The sequence below is a fragment of the Oryctolagus cuniculus genome, chromosome 11 (genome assembly GCF_964237555.1).
Source record: "Oryctolagus cuniculus chromosome 11, mOryCun1.1, whole genome shotgun sequence".
Classification (NCBI taxonomy): domain Eukaryota; kingdom Metazoa; phylum Chordata; class Mammalia; order Lagomorpha; family Leporidae; genus Oryctolagus; species Oryctolagus cuniculus.
Genome location: NC_091442.1, coordinates 33,756,882 through 33,784,474, shown reverse-complemented (window position 1 = coordinate 33,784,474; position 27,593 = coordinate 33,756,882). Strand labels below are relative to the sequence as shown.

At 39.1% G+C, this 27,593-nt stretch overlaps 1 protein-coding gene and 1 long non-coding RNA gene across 5 annotated transcripts in view; one reads left to right on the top strand and one right to left on the bottom strand.

Moving 5' to 3' along the window:
* The first annotated feature begins 647 nt into the window (after positions 1 to 647).
* Positions 648 to 27,593, top strand: LOC127491138 (uncharacterized). The gene is made up of 3 exons (XR_007919675.2): positions 648 to 3,935; positions 21,970 to 22,081; positions 22,528 to 27,593. It is a non-coding gene; the product is annotated as an uncharacterized lncRNA (long non-coding RNA).
* The window catches only part of PLCB1 (phospholipase C beta 1), a 788,982-nt gene continuing 768,248 nt past the window's right edge, over positions 6,860 to 27,593 (bottom strand). For all 4 annotated transcript variants that reach the window (XM_051846235.2, XM_008256382.4, XM_051846234.2 and 1 more), the window contains one exon: positions 6,860 to 10,069. Coding sequence is in view for 2 of the 4 variants with exons in the window: in XM_008256382.4 (XP_008254604.2) it covers positions 9,842 to 10,069 (228 nt within the window). In the remaining 2 variants the exon portion in view is untranslated. The remainder of the gene's footprint in view (positions 10,070 to 27,593) is intronic.

The window sequence follows — 27,593 nt, the reverse complement described above, 5'->3', positions numbered from 1 at the left end:
TTATAGTGCATTATGAATTCATTCCAGTGTGGCAGTTTATCTTATGATTTCAGAATGAATTTATTTCCTAAATAAATGTCTTGGCCTCAGATCTCTCACTGGGTTATGGACTGTATCCTAGGTTTAAAAACTAGGCCGGCGCCGCGGCTCAATAGGCTAATCCTCCACCTAGCGGTGCCGGCACACCAGGTTCTAGTCCCGGTCGGGGCACCGGATTCTTTCCTGGTTGCCCCTCTTCCAGGCCAGCTCTCTGCTGTGGCCTGGGAAGGCGGTGGAGGATGGCCCAAGTGCTTGGGCCCTGCACCCCATGGGAGACCAGGAGAAGCACCTGGCTTCTGCCTTCGGATCGGCGCAGTGCACCTGCTGCAGCACCACTGGAGCGGCCATTGGGGGGTGAACCAACGGAAAAGGAAGACCTTTCTCTCTGTCTCTCTCTCTCTCACTGTCCACTCTGTCAAAAAAACAAAACAAAACAAAACAAAACAAAAAAAAAAACAAACAAAAAAACACTAATGATTGCCCTTTGCTTTATCTAAGTTAGAAACAACTATGGGAAACAATTCTTAGAAGAAGAAGAAGAAGGCTGGCATGTGGCTCACTTGCCTAATCCTCCGCCTGCAGCACCAGCACCCCAGGTACTAGTTCCGGTTTCTCCTCTTCTAGTCTAGCTCTCTGCTGTGGCCCGGGAGGGCAGTGGAGGATGGCCCAAGTGCTTGGGTCCCTGCACCCGCATGGGAGACCGGGAAGAAGCTCCCAGCTCCTGGCTTCGGATTGGCGAAGCACTGGCCATAGCGGCCATTTGGGGAGTGAGCCAATGGAAGGAAGACCTTTCTCTCTGTCTCTCTCTCACTAACTCTGCTTGGCAAAATAAATAAATAAATAAAAATAAAGGGGAAGATAAAAAAAAAAGCTGTTAAATGTGTCTGACCCAGTCTGAGGGGTGTATGTGTGTGTGTGTGTGTGGGAGGTGTATATGCACACTTGCATATCACTCTTACTTCTGTCTGCCTGTGTGACTGTTGAGATATACAATATGATTCATTTTGATAGGGCAGCCTTCAAGGTATACTTATCTGGTCATAATTATAATCAAGAAACCTGCACCTTTAACCACACTGAGCCTAGGGCAGATGGAGCGCCTGGAAAATAGTAGTTGTTTATCAAATATGTGTGGACTGGAGGTGTTGCTAGAAAAATGTAAACATGGGCATCTTTTTGGCCTCTCCCAGTGTAAGAATAATTTTATTTCCCCTACTTGGTTTGTGAGCCTTTGGGGGAACTGAATTAGGCAACACTAGAGCATTCAGGAAGGATAGAATGAGTCACATTGGAAAGGTTAAAGGATTTCTGAAAAGGTTAGAGATGGTTAAAGAAAATAGAATAAATCCAGAGATAAAGGTGAGGGGAGAGAGGATAAAAGCCTGCTCGGACTGAGTAGTGAAGGAAAATTGGACAGTAGCTCCTTTATTTGTGACAATCATATATAGAGAGAAAGAGATGGGGAAAGCAGTTTTAAGACTTTGTGGGATGAATCAAATCCCATTTTGGTACTTTTTATAGTGACTTTGGTACACATTTATCTTTCCTTTTCAATTTTTTTTTTTTTTTTGGTGTTGGGCAGTTATTACTTTGAATACAACACTGCCTGGATATTGAGCTTTCCATTGTTTTTAAGTAAATTAATGAACTACCTTAGAGTCTTATAAAGTAGGTAGCACTTGGAAATAAAGAAAGGAAGATAACTGTTATTTCATTGATTTCAAGATATACTTTTGCTTTTAACTTTTCTGAAATTCGGATGTCACTTTGTTGGGCAAGCAGTCATAACTTAATTGGCAAGATATTTTTCTTTGTATGAGTTTCTTATTGACACATGAAGTTTCTTGATGACATATACTGAGTAAGACATTATGTAACTCACTTCACTTTTAAAGGCTGTGCGGCAAATATTTCCATCTCAATATTAAAATGTTCACTTGTCCTTAGTAAATTTCCTTCCATCAGAAATTCACTGCATGGAGTGAATTCAGTTCACATTTATCAGACTTATTTTTCACCCTGTTTTTAGGAGGAGAGAAACCTGGGATAATAAACATTGACATTTAGTAAAAAAAATTAAGTAAATGGCTTTCTGGATTGACAAAGAAAATAACCAGAACCATCTCCCGAACAGCCTACAGTGAACTGTCCTTGGCCCTAGGAAGACTGATAATTGAGAACGTCTTCCTCAGTTGGGCTTTTGGGATGGGTAGGCACTAAAAGGATCAGAAGCCAAAAATCAAGAAAGAAGATTAATATTTTAGAAGAAATATTTATACAATGAAAAAATGAAAGATTCACATATAGACATTTCCTCAAAGATGACATATGCACAGTCAGTATATACAACATGGCTAGAAATTAGAAAAGTACAATTAAAAAGGGAGACTGGTTCGTACTCACTAGGACATCAATCATCAAATATACGGAAAACGAGTATATGTAAGAATGTGGAGAATTGGCAGCTTCATACATTACGGGGAATGTAATGGGTGTGGCCATCTTGGAAGATAGTTTGGCAGTTCCTCAAAAAATTAAACACAGAGTTATATGACCTAATATTTCCACACCCAGGTGAAAATCTTCCAAGAAAATTCAAAACATATTTCCATGAAAAATCTTGTACATCAATATTTATAGCAATATTATTCACAATAACCAAAGTGCAAATAACCTGAATGCCCATCAAATGTGAATGAAAATATAAAATATGTATCTAATGGAATATTATCTGATCATGAAAAAGAATGAAGTACTGATATGCTTTACAACATGAATGAACTTTGAACCCTTTTGCTATGTGAAAGAAGCCAGTTGTAAACGACCGGTTATTGTACAGATCCAATCATATGAAAAGCCCAGAATCGATTAGTCAAGGGACATAAAGTAGGATCATCCAGTAGCCAGCTAAAGGTTGTACTAGATGTGTAGGTGAGCCCAGTTGAGATGAGCCAAGCACAACCCATGTTGGCAGAGCCACCCATCAATCTGTAGACTCAAAATCAAAAGTAAGTAGTAGTTGTTTAAGGCATTAGATTTTGCTGTTTGCTTTGCAGCAGTAGGTTACTGAAAGGATGGGATCAGAGCACAGACGAAAGGATTGGCAGAAGCTTGGATGGATCCAAGAAGACTTCTGCCATGGTTTGAAAACTCACTGTGAGGCTTGATTCCTCAATGTGGCAATGTTTTTCTTTTACATTTTTTATTTACATAAAGAGAACAGATTTCATATATACAATTTTAAGCACACAATGATACTTCCTACCCTCCCTCCTCCTTCCCTTCTTTTTTTCCCTTTAATTTGTTATAACATACTTTCAATTGACTTTATAATCACAGACTTAATTCTCCACTAATTGAAGAATGCAACAAGTAGAAAGTATAAAGACCACTCTTCCACAGGAGTATAGACAAGGGCTATAACCAATATTCAAATCTTAAGAAGTCAATTTCATTCACATGCATTGCATTTTTCGTACTCTACATATTAGCTACTGCAAATCAAAGATATATAGTTTTTGTCTTTTGGAGTATGGTTTATTTTAACTAAGTATAATGGTCTTCAGTTTCATCCATTCTCTATCAAAAGACAGGGTTTCATTCTTGTATATGGCTGAGTAGTATTCCATCATGTATGTTGAAAGGTGGAGTCTTGTGGAAGTGTTTGAATCCCAGGGTGAAGCCTTCATGAACAGGTGAATGCTGGCTCTTGAGAGTTCTCACTCCCAAGGGGCTGGATTAGTTACTGTGAGAGTGGAGTTAAAGCAAGGTTGCCCTTTGAGTCTTCTCTTTCGTAGGCACTCATTTACCCTTCTGCTTTTATAGGACATTATGAATCACACTGAGGCTCTCACTAGTGTTGCCTCCTGATCCTGGACTTCCCTGCCTCCAGAACTGTGAGTTAAATAAACTGCTTTTCTATATAGATTATCCCGTCTCAGGTATTCTGTTAAAGCAAATGGAATAAGATAAATTTCAAGAAAAAGTGACATTTATGTTGGAAGTGACATTTATGTTGGGAGGTGAATAGGAGTTAACCAGAGCAAGGAGGGAAATGATGAAAACTGTGTGTGTTGGGGAAGAGGTGCAAGAAAAAGAGATGTAGAAAAGAGAGGTCTAAGTAGTTGAACTGATAGTACTCAAAAAGCTCTTGAGGTGGGATGGTGCACAGGCTGGAGAGTGGTATGGAAAACATGCAGAGACTTAGCAAGAGAGCTGTGTAGGAACCACATTATGTGAGATCTTAAACATGAATGAGGGGCTTAGTCCTTATGCTGAGGAAGTCAATGTCAACTAAAGGCTTTTCATCCCACTTATTCTTTATATTATCATTCTATCTATAGGATGGAAAAATTGTTAAATTGTTTAGGAAAACTTTTTAGGAGAAGCTTGGCAGGTGGGAGGGGATGGTGGCCTGACTTCAGTACTAGAGTAGGGAATAGAAAGGAAAATGCACCTGAGAAATATCAATGGGTCAGAATGGGTCTGATTTGCTGATTTATTAGAAAAGGGTGAAGGACAAGGACCTGCCAGATATAATGCCATTTTGGTTTGGGCACTTAGATGGTATTGGTTTGTTCACTGATGTACAAAAGGGGGTGATTTTGAAGGTTAAAAATCAATTTGGTGTATAGTATATGCAGAATATTGTATTTTCCATAGATGGCCATGCCTATATGTTTGTTCCATGCCCTCATGTTTTTCTTTTTTCTTTTTTTTTTTTTTTTTTGACAGGCAGAGTGGACAGTGAGAGAGAGAGACAGAGAGAAAGGTCTTCCTTTGCCGTTGGTTCACCCTCCAATGGCCGCCGCGGCCGGCGCGCTGCGGCCGGCGCACCGCGCTGATCCGATGGCAGGAGCCAGGAGCCAGGTGCTTTTCCTGGTCTCCCATGGGGTGCAGGGCCCAAGCACCTGGGCCATCCTCCACTGCACTCCCTGGCCACAGCAGAGGGCTGGCCTGGAAGAGGGGCAACCGGGACAGAATCCGGCGCCCCGACCGGGACTAGAACCTGGTGTGCCGGCGCCGCTAGGCGGAGGATTAGCCTAGTGAGCCGCGGCGTCGGCCCCTCATGTTTTTCTTCAGTGTGACTGTTTCCTAGTGGAGGCAGGATCTAAGTTTGTTACCTCACCTTGAATCTAGGAAGCAGCTTGTGACTGCACCAGTGAATGGAGTCAGCAGAAGTGATTATGCCAACTTGAGGCTTGATTCTCAGGAGGTTCTCCCTTGGAATCTACCTACCATATGGTAACCAAGCCTGGGTTGGACAGAGAGGGCACATGTGGGTGTTCTAACCCGGAGTGCCCACTAGTCTTCCCAGTCTTCCAGCAGAGGCCCAGACTTTGTGGAGAGTAGACAAATCATCTTCTCTCTGACCTGTCTCAATTCATGACCCCCAAATGCTGTGAGACATGAGATAATTATTGTTTGGAGGCATTTATAAGACAGCAATAAACACACTACACTTGGGGTGTTTCTGAGACATTCACATGAAACTCACACATAACAGAATTTCACAAAGTTTAAGGAAAATTATTTTAAAGATGTTTATTTGGGTGAAAAAACATGTTGAATTTCATGCATGGTTTTTTATTCTTTTATTTATTTTTTTTTTAAAGATTTTATTTGAGAGGTAGAGTTACAGACAGAAAAAGGGAGAGAGAGAGAGGTCTTTCATCCACCGATTCACTTCCCAAATGGCTGCAACAGCTGGAGCTGGGCTGACCCAATGCCAGGAGCCAGGAGCTTCTTCCAGAACTCCCACATGGGTAGAGGGGCCCAACCACTTGGGCCGTCTTCTATTTCGCTCTCAGGACATAAACAGAGAGCTGGAACTGAAGAGGAGCAGCTGGGACATGAACCGGCACCCATATGGGATGAGGGTACCACAGGCAGAGGCTTAGCCTACTATGCCACTGCGCTGGCCCCATAGTTTTTTCATAATACACATTTTCTACAAACTCTTTAAATAGCCTCCCCATGCATGGATCTCTCAATTTTTACAACAAAAAACATTATCTTTTTAAATTCCATTTTTATAAATGTTTTTGAAGTTCCCTCCTACATTTCTTTTCCCTTCAATGTGGCAGGCTTTTCTTTCTGTAAGAAAACTTACATCAAGTGCACTGTCAGTTCTTACATTTCTATTTGTCAAGAAATTTTTTTAAAGATTTATTTATTTATTTGAAAGTCGGAGTTACACAGAGAGAGAAGGAGAGGCAGAGAGAGAGAGAGAGAGAGAGAGAGAGAGAGAGAGAGAGAGAGGTCTTCCATCCGCTGGTTTACTCCTCAATTGGCTGCAATGGCCAGAGCTGTGCCAATCCGAAACCAGGAGCAAGGAGTTTCTTCCAGGTCTCCCATGCAGGTGCAGGGGCTGAAGTACTTGGGTCATCTTCTACTGCTTTCCCAGGCCATAGCAGAGAACTGGATCAGAAGTTGAGGAGCTGGGACTTGAACCGGCACTCATATGGGATGCCAGCACTGCAGGCAGCAGCTTTACCCGCCACTCCACAGCGCCAGACCCTGTCAAGAAATTTTTGTTTTGCTTTCCTTAGCTTTGGTCAAAGAAGGAAGAAAGGGAAGAAGGGAGAAGGCGAGGGAGGATCTCCATTATGGAAGAAATGACAAGTCCAATGCCACTGCTGGAAAGAGGGTGGTAGGTGATAGTAATGACAACTGTGTTCTCTGGCACAAGCATTTGCAAGATTCTGACTTCCTGTACTGGCACAGATGTGCCCTGTCAGGGTGGGCATCATTACGTTCATTCCCACCATCCTCCCTGTCAAAAGAAGGCTGGCTCTGATGCCAAGAAATAACATCTGGGTTGTGTTAAGAAATTTTTATTGTTTCCTTTGGATTTGTGATGAAAGCACATAAAATTACAAGTGGAAGAAACATCATGCCACAAAATTGCATAGAATTATTACAAAAATGTGAATTATGCATTTTAAATAATTTGAGATAGAGGAACCAAAATATGTACATTTTAAAGAGCTTCAAATACTTTGTCCTATCTCATTGTTTCTTCTTAAAAGACAAAAGTCACAATGTCCAATCCATTACAAACAATATTAATACAATGCACAAGCACAACATTAAGTCCAAAGTAACGCAAGCAATGGCCCTTTTTTTTTGGAATTATTTAATGACTATTTATTTACTAGAGGAGTATCAATTAATGGGTGGTGATGCTGAAATGTTAAAATGAAATGTTACAAACCAAAAACACATGGCAAGTCAATAGAACTTTGAAAACTGGTTTGCACAGCCAAAACCACGCTATTCTCAGTAGTGTAAAGGTATCAGAGGGACACAGTCAAATTCAATATACAGCTCTACTCCCTATTAGAGGAAAAACCACAGTACAGAATTTCACACATTCAACAAAGAACAAGGCAAATACATAAAGGCACAAAACTGCACATCATATAGATCCTTTTTCTTTATCTTAGTCTATTTCAAGTAATATTATTAAATGATAATATCACTGTAGTAGTTTCAATGATGCAAGATGGACAGTGTTACACACTACCCCACAACTGCAAAAAGTGTCGTTGTACAGATATAAAAATGTGATTACAGTAAATGGCCAAATACAAACATATTGTAAAATGACTAGAGTCACTAAGATAATGAAATTCAACTACCAAAACTGTTTTGTGGAAGTCAAGGTTATTCAATCTTTCTTTGTTTAGCTCTGGACTAAAATGTGATACAATATTGTGTAATAACCATCATTGTGTTTGCTTATGAATGCTGTTAGTTCACTCTTCTGCAATTTTAGACAATCTGTGATTTTGTTTATAAAAATGCAGCATTCAGTTTTGACCATTCTTGCTTCTTTATGATTAATGCCTTTCTTTCAAAGTGCTAAAGTAGAATGATTTACAAAAGATTTCTCTTTCAGTGGAAGTTAGGTTTTATTAAGTGTCTAATTAACACACTAAGTCCTTCCAATCAAAATATAATCATCTCCAAAGAGGATGTGATTTTCCCCTTGTGCCTCATTACTTCTTTTTTATACTTTTCCTAATGTTTGAATTAAGCCTTCATTTTGATTAAAATGTAATTGTGACCCTAGTTATTGCTTAAAGATAAATAATTTCCATAAAAATATTAAATTCTTAAAACACAATTTTCAAGACACACTGGTTTTTCTGTTTTAAAATGTTTTGCTAAGCTACACTCAGACAGGTTTATTTTAAATTAACATAAAGCTATGAGCATTTTGCTTCTGGTGTTTAACTTCAAAGTTCTTTGTGTTACTTTCTAAATTATATTTTTCTCTATATAGTTATTCTTCCTTGATTAGACCTTTCAACAATATTTTCAATCACTTTTATCATCACTGTTTCTCTTAAGCCACCTAAAACAGAAATGTAAAAAGACACAGTTAAGTGGATTGAATGCACATAGTAAATATATAATGAAAGCTTTCGAAATGTTAGAATAAAATTAACATCTGTCAGACTTTAAAATTATGGAAGATACTAAATTTTCATTTTATTAGCCTATACATTTTATACAATCTAACCATTAAACAAGCTTAAAATCTGATGCTTAAAATTCAATTTGATTCTGCAAAATACATATCAAATTCATAGTCTAAATTCAAAGTCTACCTCAACTTGCATCAATGGATCCATCCATCATTTCTTAGTATTTCCACATAATTTAATATTCATTTAAACTACATGTTAGACCTTTTTTTCTCTATCCATATTTCCTTGTGGAAGATATTTGAGTCACTGCCAATTGAACACACATCTACATTTAGTGTGTATGTGTGTCTGCATATGCACTTAAATGACTGAGTGCATACATATATACATGGAGATAATATATATCATTTATAGTGGGTTTATGTATTCTCTAGATAAATATTGTCTTCTCTATATTAAAAATAAATGAACCATAAAACAATGTCAGACAGCAAAATTACTACTGGAACCTGTTCACTATGATTGAATTTTTGCTTAACATACATCAGTTCAATCATTTTCGTTCAACAGAGAGGACCATTTGTAGCTATTAATCATATGAATACCCCAACTTTGAGTGCAGAGTCAGTTCAGGTAGAACAGTGCCTGGAAATGCACAGCTAGCTTGCTCATGCAGCCAGATGTCAGTCAATTCATATTGCTCAGTCTTGGGATGGCTTCACTGGGCAATCAAATGATATTTTTGAAAAAAGAAAATCAGCTTATTTGCATCACTATGGTAGCTAACAAAGCCATGTCAGCAACGAATACACGATGTTTGTATGATAAATAAATTAGCAAACTGCAAGCCACCAGTGCTTGCAAAGGAAAAGATGAAGCAATTTAATATGCATATCCACTTGAAGATATGTAGTTGAGGGGCAGTTGGGAAAAAAAAACGCTCAAAGTCAGCTGTTCAATGTGTTAAATAGTGCTATGCATTATGAAACTATTTCTATTACTTTGAAATACTTTACATCAGAGCTTCAAATAAAGACACAAGCTCAATTTTCTTCAAAGAAGACAGTGTCCTTCATTAAATGTTCCATGGAGCTTGGAAGTTGCCTGCTTTGAATTTACTAATGGAGACAACACAAAAATCCCACCTACATGCACTCTTCCCTAGTAGACCTGCATTCATTTCCACATGACAAATGGAACCGGGTATGAGACTTCTGCGTGGACCCTTCTGGAACGCCCATGGGTGTGGATTTTAGGCTGAGGGATGTTTCCGAGGAAGAGAGTTCTGGGCAGTGATCTGTGTAATAAGAGAGTCCGATGGGGCTTGAGCAGCCATGCATATCCTAAAGGCCTGGCAGGAGCAATCACAGCGGAGTATCAAAATCTTTTCCTGGGTTGTCTCCTTCTGCCTCCTCACTGGAGGGAGGCTTGTGGTTAACTTTCCCAGGGTCTGAGGCCACAGAAGGAGGGGCAGAACCATGATTGCTGTCTTCACTGATCTTCCCTTTCATGGCTTCCTGCACGAACTCCAAAATCTCCAGAGGCAGTCTCTTGAATTTGTCTTGGTATTCCTGCTCTAGCTCCATCTGTAGCTAGGAGACATCAAGAGAGATTGACTTGAGGTTATTTGGATTTCTATACCCACATCCACGCAGAAACTCATAGAAAAAGTTGTACAAAGTAGGGTACAGAATAAATGTAAGTGTCATTCACTGATCACCCACAGAGAAAATGTTAAACAGGGCTTAGCTGGACATGTCATCTGTCCATAGTTGATAGTCACATTCATATATGTAAATTTGTATAGGTCTAAAAACTTGGAATAAAACAAATTTGTCTACCAGCAAGTTTACTCACTCACTCAGTCTCTCTCCACCCCCATACACAGAAAAAGTTTATAGAAGTAACACACCATGGTCTGAAGTTCTGACATGTAAGTTGAGAGCTATTGATAACTGAGAGTGCCAAGGCCTGCCATGAATGGGCGGGGAGCCACCAAGCAGCTGACTGGAAGTAACAGAGCAGCAGAGTGGGCTTTAGGAAGCGCTGCTTCAGGCAGTCGGTGAAGCCAGTGCTGGATGCATTTTTACAAAGTGCACAAACTCTTGTAACCAACTTTAACTTTCAGTTTGACATCTTTGCTCATCTCTATTTTCATTTCATTCAGGTTTTCATTTATTTTTTTCACTGTTTGGGCTACATTTTTAATGTCTTTGAATTTATCTGTTTTGGGTCCTGGGGAATTTTCAGATTTTTTTTTAAAGTCAGGAAGCTCTTTTTTTCAAATGAAGACGTGCATGGATGCCCTAGTCATAAAACAGGTGTAAACATGGGATTCTTTCATAGGAGCGGGGTGCAAGTTGGATCAGCAGTCAGAGCTGCCTCCTGGGAAACTCTACTTTGCTGAGTCTAACTGAAAACCCAGAATTTTAAATAAAATTCCACTGCTTATTGAATGGTAAGCATGTAGTGTAATCTTCAAAACAGCATTGGAGACTAAGTGGTTCCTACATCTATTAGCCTTGAGGAAACTTTTAAAAAGATATTTCCTTAAAATCTGTAAGTAATTTATTTTTGTGCTTCTCATAGTTCTTTAAAAATTTATTTATTTATTTGAAGGGGGGAGAGAAAGTTGGGGGGGAGAGAGAGAAAGAGAGAGAGAGAGAGAGAGAGAGAGAGAGAGAGAGAATGAGAATGAGAATGAATCTCATATCCACTGGTTCATTCTCCAAATGCTTGCAATAGCTGAGGGTCAGACTGAAGCCAGGAGCTGAGAATTCCATCTGAGTCTCCCACATGGGTGTAAGAGACCCAAGTACTTGAGGTATCACCTGCTGCCTCCACATGTGCTCATTGGTAGGAAGTTGGAATTGCAGGTGAAATGGGGGCTTGAGTCCAAATATTCTGGTATGGATGCTGGGCATCCCAAGCGAGGTGATAACCACTATATCTAACACCTTCTCTGCTTTTAAGACTTCAAGATAAACACAAATCATCTGGAATCCTGCTCTTGATTTTGACTTCAGAGGTTTGGGAGGAGTGGCTGAGATTTTGCCTTTCTCGGCATCTGGTGTGATGCCAATGAGGCTGGATTCTTTGGCCACTCTGATTATCTCCCTGTCCAGGTTCCTCTCTGAGTCCCCAGTTCTATTTCCTGTGTCTCTCTGGACTATAACTTCTCCAGCTGCAGCTTTCAGTGCAGTCTCCGGGGCTTGCCCTGACCCCTGGACCATCCAGGGTGAATGTTGCCAGGCCTCAGGGCATCTGCCCTTCTGTATCTTGACTTCCTTGAAGACGAGAGTCAGCAGCTTGAAAGCATCATCTAGGGTCAACTCCTTTCACTCTTGCTTTTAAGCTAGAGACATTTTGCCAAGATTTAGTTATCTAACCTATATAACATAATCCCTTCTCTGTAATTCTAGAATTCCCAAAATTTTTAAATTCAGAAGTTTTTGTCAAATTTGGGGCAAACTCATTGACATTAGCTGATCATAGGCTATTTGTAATCCTTATTTATCCCCCTTTGCAAGAATGTCCATGCATTTCACTGCAGACATATCCAGCTGTTTGACTGCAAGGGTTGTTTAGGCCGTCTCAGAGTGCTGTGATCATGGTGTAAGCATCATATCACCATTCTAAAATCAGAATAAGTTATGAATCTTGAGAAATAACAGGTCTCAATCTCAGATAGTTAATGGATTGTGGATCTCATTCAAATTACTTTTCCTTCACATCAAAAGGTGTCTGATAAAAATGGCTTAGCCTGAGCATTGAAAATCCACTATTCTCCCCAAATATAAAATGTGAAGTGAGGGGCCAGTGCTGTGGCATAGTGGGTAAAGCTTCTGCCTGCAGTGCTGGCATCCCATATGGGCATTGGTTCAAGTCCTGGTTGCTCCACTTCCAATCCAACTCTCTGCTATGGCCTGGGAAAGCAGAAGATGGCCCAAGTCTTGGGCCCCTGATCCTGCATGGGAAGACTCGGAGGAAGCTCCTGGCTCCTGGCTCCTGGCTTTGGATTGGCGCAGCTCTGGCCATTGCAGCCAATTGGGGAGTGAACCAGTAGATGGAAGGCCTCTCTCTCTGCCTTTCCTTCTCTATAACTCTGACTTTCAAATAAATTAATAAATCTTTTAAAAAACTATGAAGTGTTTATGAATATATCATGCTAGCATGCACATGCTAATAAGCCAAGGAAGACATCAACTGTAAGAGGGATACTCAGGGTCCTGAGAGGCACACTGCTGTAAAGCAACAAAGGGACCTTGAACGTGGCCCCATGTTCTGCGTGGACCACATTGAAATCATGGAGCATCAAACATAAGAAAATTGCCAACTGTTTCCCTGCTGTCCCAGCACTTTATAAGGAAGTAGGCTTTTTTTTTTTTCCTTTTTTAAAAGATTTTTATTTATTTATTTGAGAGGTAGAGTTACAGACAGTAAGAAAGGTCTTCCATCCAGTGGTTCACTCCCCAGATGGCCGCAACAGCTGGAGCTGGGCCGATCTGAAGCCAGGAACCAGGAGCCTCTTCCAGGTCTTTCATACGTGTGCAGGGGTGCAAGCACTTGGGCCATCTTCTACTGATTTCCCAGGCCATAGCAGAGAGCTGGATTGGAAGAGGGGCAGCCAGGATGAGAACTGGTGCCCATATATAAAGATATATTAAGATAAAGATAAAAAGATAATTGAAAATGAATCTTGATGAAGAATGGGATAGGAGAGGGAGTGGGAGATGGGATGGTTGCAGGTGAGATGGAGGTTATGGGGGGAAAAGCCACTATAATCCAAAAGCTGTACTTTGGAAATTTATATTTATTAAATAAAAGTTAAAAAAATAAATGCAAAAAAAAAAAAAAAGATTCGTTTCCAGGCAAGGTAAGGAAAGAGAAACACAAGGGACTTTGTTTCGGAGAAACAGCAGATTGCTGTTTTCATTAAATCAGACTGGTGGATCTTCAGCTAAAGGTATATTGAGCCCTGATCTTACAGGCAAGATCTCTGAGGTTAATGTTTATTGGAAGTTAAGACCCTATGGCACTTGATAAATGCTGGTATTTTTCTTAATTATAAAAAAAGAAAAAATAAAATGTAAATTGTGAGAAATACCAAATACTTAAACCTATACTTTTAAATATTTTAAGAATTTAATTCAAATAATAATTTTAATAAACTTTTAAAATATTTTTTAATTGACCAAAATTTGGTGAAGTTGTAACTTTAGTGGACTCCTTTTTCATAGGATAGATTTTATTGTTGTTTAAGCTAAGTCACTGGATCATATTCATGTTAAATATCATTTATTCTTTTTAAAAGGTCATTCAGTTATTAACTTCAAAATTGTATTTGTTATTAAATTTCAAGTTAGAGCTTTGTTTTCCTTTTTCCTCCTTAAAAGGTAAATACTTGTTCATTGTGAGAAAATGTGAAAAGTATGCAGGGCACTATCTGCCAACAAAGCTCCATCCTTCAGTAGTCTAGAGGTATTCCAGCCAAGGGATTGCAAAGTCAGGCATTTACACCGGCCAAGGAGGTCATGCCAGTAAAGAGAAGCATGCTGGGTGCTAGGAAGCAGGAATGGTAGGACTCTGAGGAGCCAGAGAGCACAGGCTTTTCCAAATGTGGTGCCAACAACTTAGTTCTATCTGAAGCTTGTCAGATTCCTGTGTTACATGAGAATTCATAAATCCAAATTTTCACAGAAGAGCTCTTGCTTTTTTATTGTTGGCAGTCCATTGGAATCACATTGGTGGGCTCCATGTGGCAGATGGAGACTGCAACTTCTGTCCTAGCAGACTTTAATCTGATTCAGGCCAAAGAACCCGAGAAGTTAGGTTCAACTATGAAATTTCAGCCTGGATCCCTCTTAATTTTTCTTTCCTGTAAGTCTCACCTTAGATTACCAGGGTTTCCTCTTGACTGCCTCCGTTCTGGGGTTCAGTGCCATCCTATCTAATGGCACAATCTTGTTCGTGTACTCCAACATGCATTGAATTTCTACTGTGTGCAATTCAAACTGTGTGTTGGGTGGAGATGGAAGACCCATTGCACATATGACATTAATTTTTAACTCCTCCTTGTAGCCACAACCTTTGCAGTGTGACTTTGCATATCATCCCAGCAAGAAGTGGGGTATATTTCTTTAAAAAAAAAAATTTTTTTTTTGACAGGCAGAGTGGACAGTGAGAGAGACAGAGAGAAAGGTCTTCCTTTTGCCATTGGTTCACCCTCCAATGGCCGCCGCGGCCAGCGCGCTGTGGCCGGCACACTGTGCTGATCTGATGGCAGGAGCCAGGTGCCTATCCTGGTCTCCCATGGGGTGCAGGGCCCAAGCACTTGGGCCATCCTCCACTGCACTCCCTGGCCACAGCAGAGAGCTGGCCTGGAAGAGGCACAACCGGGACAGAATCCGGTGCCCCAACCGGGTCTAGAACCCGGGGTGGGGGCATATTTCTAATCTTGAATCTGAGGAGGTCTTGTGGTTTTCTTTGCCCAGCAGAATGTGTCAGAAGTGACAGTATTCAGTTTTAAGCCTAAAGGCCTGATGTGATTCTTCTCTCCCTATTGACAGCTTATTCAGCCATCATGTGAACAAGGTTAGGCTAGTTCATAGGAGGAGGAGACACATGGTCCAGTTACATCTTTCCCATCACAATAGATGACTATCAGACAAGAAAGTGAAGCTATGTTAAATCTAGCAGTCCATGGCTGACCTATCAACTAAACATAGGCATGCCCAAACCTATGGAGGTCAGCTGAGCCTGGTCTAGATCATAACTACCTAGACCTCAGATAGTCCATGAACTTAGTAAATGCTTATTGTTTTATGCCATTGAATGTTGTAATAAGTTGTTGGGCAGCAGCATTATGGCAATATAACTATAGAGGAGCAATGTGAATCCGAAAGATTCTCCTTTAAGGCCCTTTCCCATGAAACATTCATCATTTAATACAGTTGCTCCCATCTTTTCATTGCTGTGACCTTAAACCACATTCTTGGTGGGAAATGTCATCACAAGACAGATTTTCAAGGTAAATTTGATTTTGTAGACTATGTCTTAGAAATTCTGCACTATAATGTGAGCGAACATTGAGTCTAGTTGTTCTTAAAGTTATAAAATCACTTTTGGGGAAATGGTTACAAAATGGGAAGAATGTGGTTGAATTTAACCTTTAATTTTTAAGATGAATTGTTACATTATGTGTAGATATCAATAAATAATAACTTTCAGTAAGTTTGCCTTAATCTAGGCTGAGTTTCTCTGTTTGACTAGCCAGACTCAATTTCCAAATTTCTGAGTTAACCTGATTTTGAAAAGACATTGCCCACTCATGACTTTTGTTAATTCTGGATAATACAGCAGAAAAAGGCAATTATAAGCCGGCGCCGCGGCTCACTAGGCTAATCCTCCGTCTTGTGGCGCCGGCACACCGGGTTCTAGTCCCGGTTGGGGTGCCGGATTCTGTCCCGGTTGCCCCTCTTCCAGGCCAGCTCTCTGCTGTGGCCAGGGCGTGCACCCCATGGGAGACCAGGATAGGCACTTGGCTCCTGCCATCAGATCAGCGTGGTGCGCCTGCCGCAGCGCGCCGGCCGCAGTGGCCATTGGAGGGTGAACCAACGGCAAAGGAAGACCTTTCTCTCTGTCTCTCTCACTGTCCACTCTGCCTGTCAAAAAAAAAAAAAAAAAAAAAAAAAAAAAAAAAAAAAAGGCAATTATAGTCAAGTTCAAATGTGTTCAACTCTGCCTATTGCCAAAGTTTTTGTAGTGGGAATATTATTCTGCCTTTGACATTATTTTCCTCAGCCTTGTTAAGAAATAGTAGAGACTTGATCTAGAGAAGGGGAAGTTTTAGATGCATAGCTGTAAGTGACCAAAAATCAAGTGAAGTTACTCATTAAGGTTAGCTTACAAACAGAAAAAAAACTCACTCAATAAAATATAAATTTGGCATAAAAATAAATAAGCCAGACTACAGAGTTATTATCCAGATATGATCAAATCCGGTATTTTAAGGAAAGAAATGGAAACCATACAACAACAAGCTACAGTGGGATACCAAAGACAGAAGACAGCTAAAACTTTAAAAAATGTGCTACTGGAGAATGCACTTAGGAGAGGTCTTCAGAAAGTTCACAGAGAATGCATATTGTGAAAGAATTTTTTTTTCATTTACTGCTTGATTCTCAAATGTCTGGCACAGAAGACCAGGTTGGGCCAAGTTGAAACCAGGAGCCTGGAACTCCATCTAGGTTTCCCATGTCAGGAGTCCAAGCACTTGAGCTATCATCTGCTATTACCCAGGATGCATTAGCAGGACTAGATTGAAACAGAGGAGTCAGGATTTGAATCAGCAATCCAATATGAAATGCAGGTATTCCAAGCTGTGATTTAACCTGATGTGCTATAATATCTTCTCCTACTGTACATAGTTAAAATTTAATCCCTCACAATGTTTTTACATTTTTAAGTTATATCTCTAGGCTTTGGCAGACAGGTACAGTGATATGGTACTATAATTACCTTGCTGAAAATATTTTGAAATTTATTGCTAGATAGTAGGGAAAAGAGTCAAATGTGCAAAGAAACAACAAAGTATCAAAAATTGAAATTTTTTTATAAAAACAAATTCTGATGCTTCTACTTAAAGCAATATGATGTGGTCAAATAATTGAAAACTAATAAATGGCTTTAAAAATATAAGTTCTTAGGATAGAATATATACTATGCTATAATTATCACAGTAATATTGTGATGAATGAAAAGTACCTACAGTTGTAAATGGACTATGATTATGAGAATATTTTTTAAAAGTCTAGAACTATTATGAAAAGATACCCAAAAGTCTAAACTGTGTTGGCCTTATGAGAATTTTCATTTTTTTCTACTTGTCATTTTTATGGTATTGTGCTTATTTTATTTTTAGCATGAAATTGCATTCTAAAATGAAACCAAAATAAAAAAATAGAAATACAAAAAAATAAAGATGCAGAACTTTATGAAGAATTACTGCAGGGACTCTGGAATTTTAACCTCAGCATCAACAGTCTGCTAAAAGGATATTAAAAACAATGGGAAAAGCATTTAAGTATATTCATGGAATGGGTGGTTTCAAAATTAGCCTAAGCAACCTTGAAAGCCCTCATCTTATTTTTAGAATAATCTCATGAATTTTTACTTTAACCAAGAATAGAAATAAAAAGATCATATGAAAATTACACAGTGAGGTCAGTCAGGCTACCCACCAAGGATTGTTGGAAAATGGGCCTGTATGATATATCCTAAACATTCCAGTTTTGTTGTTGTTGTTTGTTTGTTTGTTTTCCTCTAAGTTTCCTCAGAATAAACTGTAGGGGTCTCCACCCTTGAAACAGGAACTAGTAAAACTCACTCCATAATTCAGGGGATGAGGCAAGGAAGCTAATGATCCAAGAGGCATACTGGAAGAAAAAAATGTCTGCAAAGGGAATCAGAGACCCAAACCTGAACTAACAGTGAGTAGTTTACAAGCACAGGCAAGTAACTACAGACTATTTTGATTCTGCCTTAACCCAGGGCAGGAGTGACCCCTATAGACAAACAATTCCCAGTGAACATGAACTGAAGTTCACAATTACAAATCATGCAAGTAAAATGTAGTTTTTGTTTCACCTTGTAATTCAAGGTTGCCATTGAGTTAGAACTAGAAAGAAATAGAAAGGAGTAAAATGATGACCAATATTTCTAGATCAAAGTTGTAAATACTCCAGATCTAAATAGAAATAAATTGGATAGTTTATGCCAACATGGAAGAATACAGTTAATTCACAGGGGGTATTTTTTTTATCATGTGTTACAGTATGGTGCACACATATATTTGGTCAATTTTTCTAAATAATTATATTTGCTTGAAAATTATATTAAAATTTTCATTATTTGAATAATACTAACAAAGGGCCTGTGGCAAAGGGCTAAGAAAACAAATACAAATTAAACTATTGTCATAGATCTACACTAAGTGGATAATTCATTTGGGACCGATATGTTTTTTCTCTGTGTAGGATCTAGAATGTTGCCTTTCAGTAAGCATGACCTTGGTAAGCTTATTTAAGCTCTTGAAATTTCAACTGTCTATTGTATAAAAATAGAGATAATAATACCAATTTTCACTGGCTTATGGTAAAGAGTTTTAAATGAGATCATATATGTTAAATGTTTTATATATTGTGAATGTTTATGCATTCATACAACATAATCTTATTTGTATAAAACTATGGATTTGTAGTTACAAACATTTAACACCTTAGTAAGTGGTCCTTGTCATTCCAGTTGTATTATTTGGGTTGCTATTTGGTAAATGCAAGATAGTCATGGTGCTTAGACCACATTCTGGCTAGTTGATGCATTTATAATTAAAAAAAAAAAGCATCCATGCACTTTGATTGATGCAAGGCCCTGTGTTTGGTGCTGTGGAAATGAAGAATAAGAATCCATCATGGGTGATAAAGCATGGGAAAAACGAGATGCTGGGCTGAATGGGTACTCCAGACAAGATGAGCTAAAGATGTTTAAAATGAAGAGTAGACAGCAGCTTAAAGTGCTACAAGAAATGCTGTATAGAGGAGATTGGAGTGAAAAAGTTAAGCCTTGTAGTATCTGCCAATATTCTTGGTAATACTTTTATCTTAGGGTAGAAGCCTTCAACATTTTATATGGGACATACAATAGATGACATTATTTGTGGCGACAAAGTTCCCTAGGTTAAACTTCCAACTTCCTCACTCAATCTAAAGGAAAAGAATACAGAGGCCAGTGTTGTGGCATAGCATGTAAAGCTGTCCCCTACAACACTGGCATCCCATATGAGCACTGGTTCGTATCCTAGATGCATCATTTCTGATCCAGCTTCCTGCTAATGGCCTAGGAAAAGCAGCGGAAGATGGCTCAAGTGTTTAGGTTCCTGATACCCACATGGGAGACCCAGAGGAAGCTCCTGGCTCCTGGCTTTGGCCTGGGCCAGTGCTGCCTATTGCAGCCATCTGGGGTATGAACCAGTTGATGGAAGATATTATTCTTGTCCTCTCTCTCTCTCTTGCTCTCTCTTCCTCCCTTCCTCCCTCCCTCCCTTTATCTCTTGTGGGGAGCAACTGGGAGCAACTCGGACTAGACTAAGTTACTGGAATTAAGACTTATTCTATGCATCTGCTCTCCCACAATATGGCACTGGGAGAGGAGGAAACAGCTTCTACACAGCTGATTCTCACCAACTTGACAAGCTGCAGGAGCTGCTCCTGATTGGAGGAGAGCAGCGTACTCGGCGTGTGGGTAGCAGAGTTGGGATTGGTGGAAGAGGACTATAAAGGAGGAGAGAGACAACATGCACCAGGAACACCTGAGGAACATCTGAGCAGCCCCCGAGAGAGCCGGCCAGCGGTGTGCCGCTCCCCCGCGGAAGTGGGGAAAGTGGCAGGGGGAACCGCCCTTCCACGGAGGTGGAAGGGACGGTAGCCAACCCGGGAAGAACCAGTAGCAAACCCGGGGAGGGCCGAGCAGACAAAAGAACAGCGCAGGGTCCTGTGTCGTTCCTCCATGAAGAGGGGGAGCGACATAATGGTGCTGTGACTCGGATATGAAGCCTAGGCAGGGTTCAGTGTCATTCCTCCACGAAGAGGGGGAGCGACAATCTCTGATTTTCAAAATAAATATTTTAAAGGAATATAAGTATGCACAAGTGTTGAGAATGTGAGAGTATGAATCTCAATGATTGAATATGGCATAATATATAAAAATTGCTGTCACTTTTTTACCTATAATTAGTCACAGATCGCAATGGTGGAATCTCATGAACTCTGTGGTTAAGAACAGTTTTTAGATTATTACATGTTAAAAATGACAAGATGGACATCCTAATGATCAAATTGCAAGAAATTAATGTACCTGCAAAGCAGCTTGGGATTTTGTTAAAATGTAGATTCTGATTCAGGAGATCTAGTGTCAGGCATGAGATTCTAAATTTCTGTCAAGCACCCTGATGAGGCTGATGTTGCTGGTCTCAGTACCATACTATGAATAACATCTCTTTAGAGAAAGCTCTTCCAACAGTGATCGCCTATCATCTTCCATGATTTCAGGGTCTAGACATATATTAAAGTATTATCTTTTGTACATCTTATCTCTCCACAACTTTGCAGTTGATCATGTACAAGTTTGGATTCAAAGTGTTTATTGGAAGCTATTAGATGAAGAGCAGAAAGATGGAGGAGATAAGACCAACATGGACCAAATGCTAAATAGATCCAAATACTGCATCAATAAGAGGGAAACCTGAAACTGGGCATAATTCACAGAGTTCCTAACATGTATTTACATTTTAAATTTTATTTCAAACCCCAAGTCAAATGCACTCTGAACATAGCTCTTATGTGTAAACTTGTGTACATATCCTTATACCTCATGAAACCATCATAGAGGAAAGATGCTCTTGAAACATAACAAGAACATAATGTATTCCTGTAACTCCCATATCTATTCCGCCTTCTTAGTCCCTTTCTTAAAATACCTCTCCTAAAATGTTGTCCTTTCCTAATATAGCTCATGTTGTATACTTCCTAGAAATATATTTCAAAATTTCTTTTGTAATCATCTCTTAGGCATCTAGAGATTACTGCAGAAACCTTGGAGAAGAACACTAGCAATTATATAGTCAAATCCTCCAAGACTCAGAAGTCTTTGAAAGGATGGTAGTAATTATATGGTCAGACTCTTTATTTTCACTTGACACAAACCTGAGGCCCAAAGAAGTTAGTGGCTTTCCATTGTTATGACTCACTAATAACAAAATGTAGTCAATTCTCCTCTTTGATACTCTGATTGGATTAATAACCCCGATATTTTTCCTACTGTATTCCCCGCCTTTGTCTATGACTCTGTGTTCCTTTTACTAAAGGTGTAGAGTCTATTGAATACAGAGTCTCCTTGAATATGAGGTGATCATTTGACTTACTTGGCCAATGGGATGTTAGTAGATAAGGTCCCATTAGAAACTTGGAATAGCATTTGTTTAACTTTTGCTTCTGTCCTTCTGCCATGTCATTGGAAAATGCATGGACTAGTCCGGTGGAAGATAAGATACATGAACAGGGTTGAATTACCTAGCCACATGACCACAGTCCTCCTAGACTAGTCAGCATCCTGTTGATACAGAGATATTAACAAGTCCAGCCAAAGTCAAGACTGATAATGAGCCACAGATGTGTGAACAAGCCCAGCTAAGCTCAGCAACACTCAGCTAGTATCAGATGCATCTAGCAAACTCATGAGCTAAATAAATGTTTATTATTTTTTTACAGCTGAGTAGTACTCCATAATGTGTATATACCATAATTTCTTTATCCAGTCAACAGCTGATTTCATCTGGGTTGATTCCAAATCTTTTCTATTGTGAATTGTGCTGCAGTGAATCATATGGTAGGTGTATATTCAGATTTCTGAGGTATCTTCATACTGTCTTTCACAGAAAAAATGAAATCTTGTCTTTTGCAACAAAATGGATGCAACTGGAAACCATTATACTTAGTGAAATAAGCCAGTCCCAAAAAAGGCAGATATCGTGTTTACCCTGATCCAAGGTAACTAATAGAGTACCTGAAACGTAATGTATTGGAGTGAAATAGTTATTGTGAGATTTGATAATTGTTTACAACCTTTCTCTTCCATTGAGGAAGTTTTTTTTCTTTTCTTTTTTCTTCATGCTATTGTTGAAGTCTTTTACTTAGTGTAGGGTTACCTACATGATCATTAAGTAAACTGAAAATAGATCTTTGTAAAAGTTTAGAATGGGAATGTGAGAGGGAGGAGGAAGAAGGGTTGGAGCATGGGCGGGTAGAGGGGGAATGTGTTACTATGTTCCTAAATCTATATATGTGAAATATGTGAAACTTGCATAAACTTGTTTTAAACAAAATTTAAAACAATAAAAAAGAAAAAAATATTCATTGTTGCATGCCAGTGACATTTGTCTGTTTTACAGAGTTATTAAAACATTTTCCCATAATTCCCATAATTTTTTTCCCAGAAGTGTGCATTAAATTCTGTGACCTTGACATGGAATGAGTTGTTTATCATGTTCCAGGAATGAGACTCATGGTGCCTTATACATATGCCCTAGAAATTCAGCATCTAAAATCAACTCATTCTACAATTTAAGGTAATAATTATGCTATTTAGAGAGCCACTTGACACCAGCTAATGTAGAGGTTCCAGGCTTTGAAGTTATTGTGTTAGTACTGGAGTACTTTCACCATGTAGTCGTTACCATGAAGAACTTTTCTACTTTTAATGCTTTTGGTGGAAAGATAGAGCTGGGATCCACCACATTGGAGATAAAAATGTGAATGAGGAAAGTGCTTTTGATTTTACTAAAATGATTAAGAAGCAAGTTAACTGCCCGAGACACCATGTCCAACAGAAAGTTATTATTTTTCTTGAAATATTAAAATGCATTCTTTGTCTTTGATTAACTATGCTCTGAGCTAGGGAAGATGAAGGGACTTTTTTTTTTTTTTTTTTTTTTTTTGCCGGGTAGAGTTATAGACAGAGAAAGACAGAGAGAAAGGTCTTCCTCCCGTTGATTCACTCCCCAAATGGCCACTACGGCTGGCGCTGCGCTGATCCGAAGCCAGGAGCCAGGTGCTTCCTCCTGGTGTCCCATGTGGGTGCAGGGGCCCAAGCATTTGGGCCATCCTCCACTGCCTTCCTGGGCCACAGCAGAGAGATAGACTGGAAGAGGAGCAGCCGGGACTTGAACTGGCGCCCATAGGGGATGCTGGTGCCTCAGGCGGAAGATTAACCAAGTGAACCAGGAACTTATTTTTAAATCCTGAGTGAATATACATTCAATACATTGTTCGATAAATCACATCATCATTAATGAAACAATGAAACTGAAGTGATGAAGTCCAAGTACTTTAGGGCAAAGTCAAGATTTGAACACCAAATCGTTCCTCTGAATCCAAGGTTCTAGCCTCACTATTCCAAGTTTACTCTCACTAAATAAAAAGAGGATTTGTGAGGATCTCAGTCACTTGGCAGTCTGTGTACTGAGAAAAGAATAAGGTAGTGCCAATGAATCTTCCTCTCATGTCTAGGATTTCAAAATTGCTTTCACAAAATCATTGGGAAATGTCTTTCTCTGAAAAGTGAAGCTGAGGAAGGGTCCCATGGAACCAGGTCTTCCTGACAAGCTGTCCTCTTATAAAAGAGTATGCTTTTGTGGAAAACACTAAGGATTCGCCATCAGTTGCAACTAAGGCAGTTTTTTCCCTAAACTTCCACTAAGTTTTTCTATTTTTGTCTGTCACACTTTGAACATATTTGTTTTCCACACATACCTGCATTGTGGTTCTTCAGCTTAAGATGTTTATTTGGTCACTTGTCTGTTTTCCATTTGCCCTTAAGTGTGGTCTAATTAGTAAAAACTATTTCTGTAAAAATCAGATATTATTAAAAAAGGAGAAGCAAAAACATAATTGGAATGAGGAAAATCATGGTTTAAAAGAAAAAAGAAAAATCTCTTGGACTATAGCCAATTTAATAAATGTTGCTAGTAAACAGAGCAATACAGAATCAAAAAAGATGATATAATGATAGTGATAAACAACTTATTAAATGCTTATTACATGGTAGGTACTGTTCTTATGGCTTTACATGCATTAACAAAATTCACACAGTAATTTCAGAATCTCTGAACTCAATATCTGTTGAGTCCTAGCAACAACAAATCTGTGAATTAGATTTTATGAAAGTAAGAGAGAAGTAGCAGGAACTGTGGCCAACTGGAATTGTGTTTATTATTTAAAACATTCAAATTCAGAAATTTTAATGCATACCAGGAGTCAAATAAAAAGCTTAATTGAATCTGCAAGTCACTAGTTTGTGGCCCCTGATTTCGGTGAAGTATTTGGAGTAAGGGCATGAAGGCAGAGGGAGATTTATGCCCACTAGGGAGAGGATAAGAAAGATAACACCAGGAGAATCTCATTTTCTCAACCACATAAACCTTAGAGGAATCAATAAAAAGCTTCAAGTCAATTGAAATAAAAGCTGTTCAAAGGCTAATTATTTTTAGATGAAGTGTGTATTTCTTTTCAGTCAAGTAGAATGTGTAGCCAACAGTGAAGAGTTGAACTTACATTGTGAATTCAGTTCTTACACTGAGTCATGTGAGAAACAAGTGCCAATATGGGCAGATGGTATACACAACCAACTTCCAGCTCAGATACGAGGGAGACCCAGTGAAGCGTCCTCCTTTCAAAACCTTGGGTCTTGTTTCCAAAGGCTTTTGCACATGGTGGTCCTGCGCTGTGTGGGCTTTGATTCAGATCAGTCTCCTTATCTTCAGATACCTTTACTTAACTCTTTTTCCCCCCTGAAGATTTATTTATTTATTTAATTTATTTAGTTTTATTTGGGGGGGGGGAGAAATGAATGAATGAATCTTCGATCTTCCATCTGCTGGTTCACACCCCAAATGCTCACAACAGCTAGAATTAGGCCAGGTTGAATCCAATCCAGTAGCCAGGAACTTCATACAGAGGTCCCATGTGGGTGGCAGGAACTCAAGCACTTGGGCTGCCATCCACTACTTCCCAGATGCATTGGCAAGAAGCTGGATCAGAAATGCCAAGTAGCTGGGACTCAAATCAGGCACTTCCATATGAGATGTGGGCATCCCAAACAGTGGTTTAGCCTGCTGTTCCACAACACCTGCCTGGCTAACTCCTTTAAGACTCACTAAGCTTTAGTAATTACCCAACTTGGGTCCTAGCTGAAGCTTCTCTCTTTTGACTTAAAGCCTGTGCATCACATTTAAAAAATAAAAGGCAGGCTGTGTTAAATGTCCTAGAATGAACTCAGCTGTGTCCCCGGAGAACGCCCTTCTCCTGATCATCTAAAATTAGTTTTGGTTTTTCTTTTTCTTTCTATAAATGTATATTTCAAGTGTGGTTAGCTGTCCTAGGGTTTTATCAGGATAATTGATTTTGATGCTTAGGGAGTGAGTATGTCCTAATTATATAGTCAGCCCCTCTAAACATGATGCTTATGCCTCCTGCTTAAATCGCTGTGGTTTTAGATTGCCCATTTACAACTTGATCTGAAAGGAAACTAGACAATTGTTTCCTGGCCCAGCAGGCATTTTGAGAAGCCTGATAGTTGGACCTGAATTCTCCATCTAAGGTAAAGTTGATGGGATTTCTCAGGGAGAGTCAATGGAAACACAGCCATATAGAAAGGTATACAAATAACAAAAATGGGGCGAGAATTGTGAATGCAGTAGAGATCACTTGTTTAAAAACATATCAATCCAATCTTTCTGATTATATTTCTGCCACATGGAAGTAGTATGCCCAGGGGTGCAACCTGTGATTTTTCAAAAGAAGCCAGAAATCTGGACTTTATGCTGAATCTTCTGATTTGGCAGTGTTGGCATCTAAAGAGAAATTTACAAAACACCATGCATGCCAATTTGCATCACCTGGAGTATCTTTATCTGTCTCTGGACTTGACCGATAACCTCCTATGTCTGCTGGGGCCTCCCCATGCGAGGTCTGGCCTCCTTCCTGTACTTTATCACACAAGTGGAGACATAACCACATCGTGCTGGTGTCTTCAGTCTTCGATAAGCTAAGTAAAGTGACTTGGAGTAGTAAGACTTTCTTAACCCATGGTTAGTGTTTGATCTTACTCTAGAATAGAAAGCACTTGCTGAAAAATTTGGGACTCCTCTTCCTTTTCCCACTTTCTCATTTGTCAAATGAGCACGGTGATGTAATTGAACCAAACCCACCAGGTTAGGAATGAGAAACTGAACTTCGAGGTATTTTTATGGAAATTCTCTTTTGTAAGTGTAGCCCTGATCCTTCTGCTGATGGATTCATTTCTTCAAGACATCCACAGAGGTCATTTGGAAAACTGATTTTACTTTTAGGATCATAAATGAATGGGAATCAATTTTGAGTAATTCTATACTTAGCAGAATTGAATTTTATTAACTTTGTCTATGTTGCTGAAAATAACCAGTCATCTTCAAAACTTATATTCAACTTCCCAAAGTGTCTTCTCCCTTTGAGTAGCTGTTATCCAGTCAGGGACATTTATGAGCCCATTCCACTCTCTTATATACAGGGGTGGCAATTTGACTACTTCTCACCAATAAAAAGTCAGGGCAAGGCTTTTTAGAGGTATATGAGGCATCTCTATTGTCTCATTGGCTTTTCCAGCTTAGTTCTAGGGGATGATGGAGCCACACTATGAAAGGAACTGGTTCTCTGAGTCATGAAGAAACAAGCTGTCTATCAACCAGAAACACCCATGTTGTACTGTTATGTGAAAATAAAATTCTAGTTATGAAGCCACTGACATTTTGGTGGTGTTTGGCATAGCAGCCAGTGTGATGTTAAACCAATACATTCTCACATATATAATTTAAGTTGCATGGTTTATACGGAGTTGCAGGGGAGATGATGAATGTACTTCTAGATACTATGAGTGTTTCTCCTACTTATAATTCATCTTTATTAACTAAGTTTTATACCATAAGGTTGACCTCTTAAAGTTGCTGTGTGCTTTTTTTATTATTCTGAATTTAATGTGGAATTAGAGAACAATCTTAACGATAAATCTTGAGTACTTTATAAGAGAGAAAGGGCTAGTGTTATGAAGCCCAGGGACATTATTACTTTATATAAATCTTTATCTCTCCCTCTTCTACAAGGAAAAGATAGAGGTCAAAGGAAATCTTTTTTCTTGTATTATTATCCCTGAATTACAGTATGTACAAGAATGGAAAGAGGATGGATAATGGATCACAAGTGTAATGTGATAGAATGAGTAACTTCTAATGTTCCATAGTACTATAGAATAACTATAGCTGACAAAAATTAATTGAATATTTCAAAGTAGCTAGAATTTTTGTTTATATGAAGTCATAGATATGCCAATTACCCTGATATGATCATTATACATTTTATACATGTAACTGAAATATCATACTGTACTTCATGAATATGTATAATTTTTTTAACTTTTATTTAATGAATATAGATTTCCAAATTACAGCTTATGGATTACATTGGCTTCCCC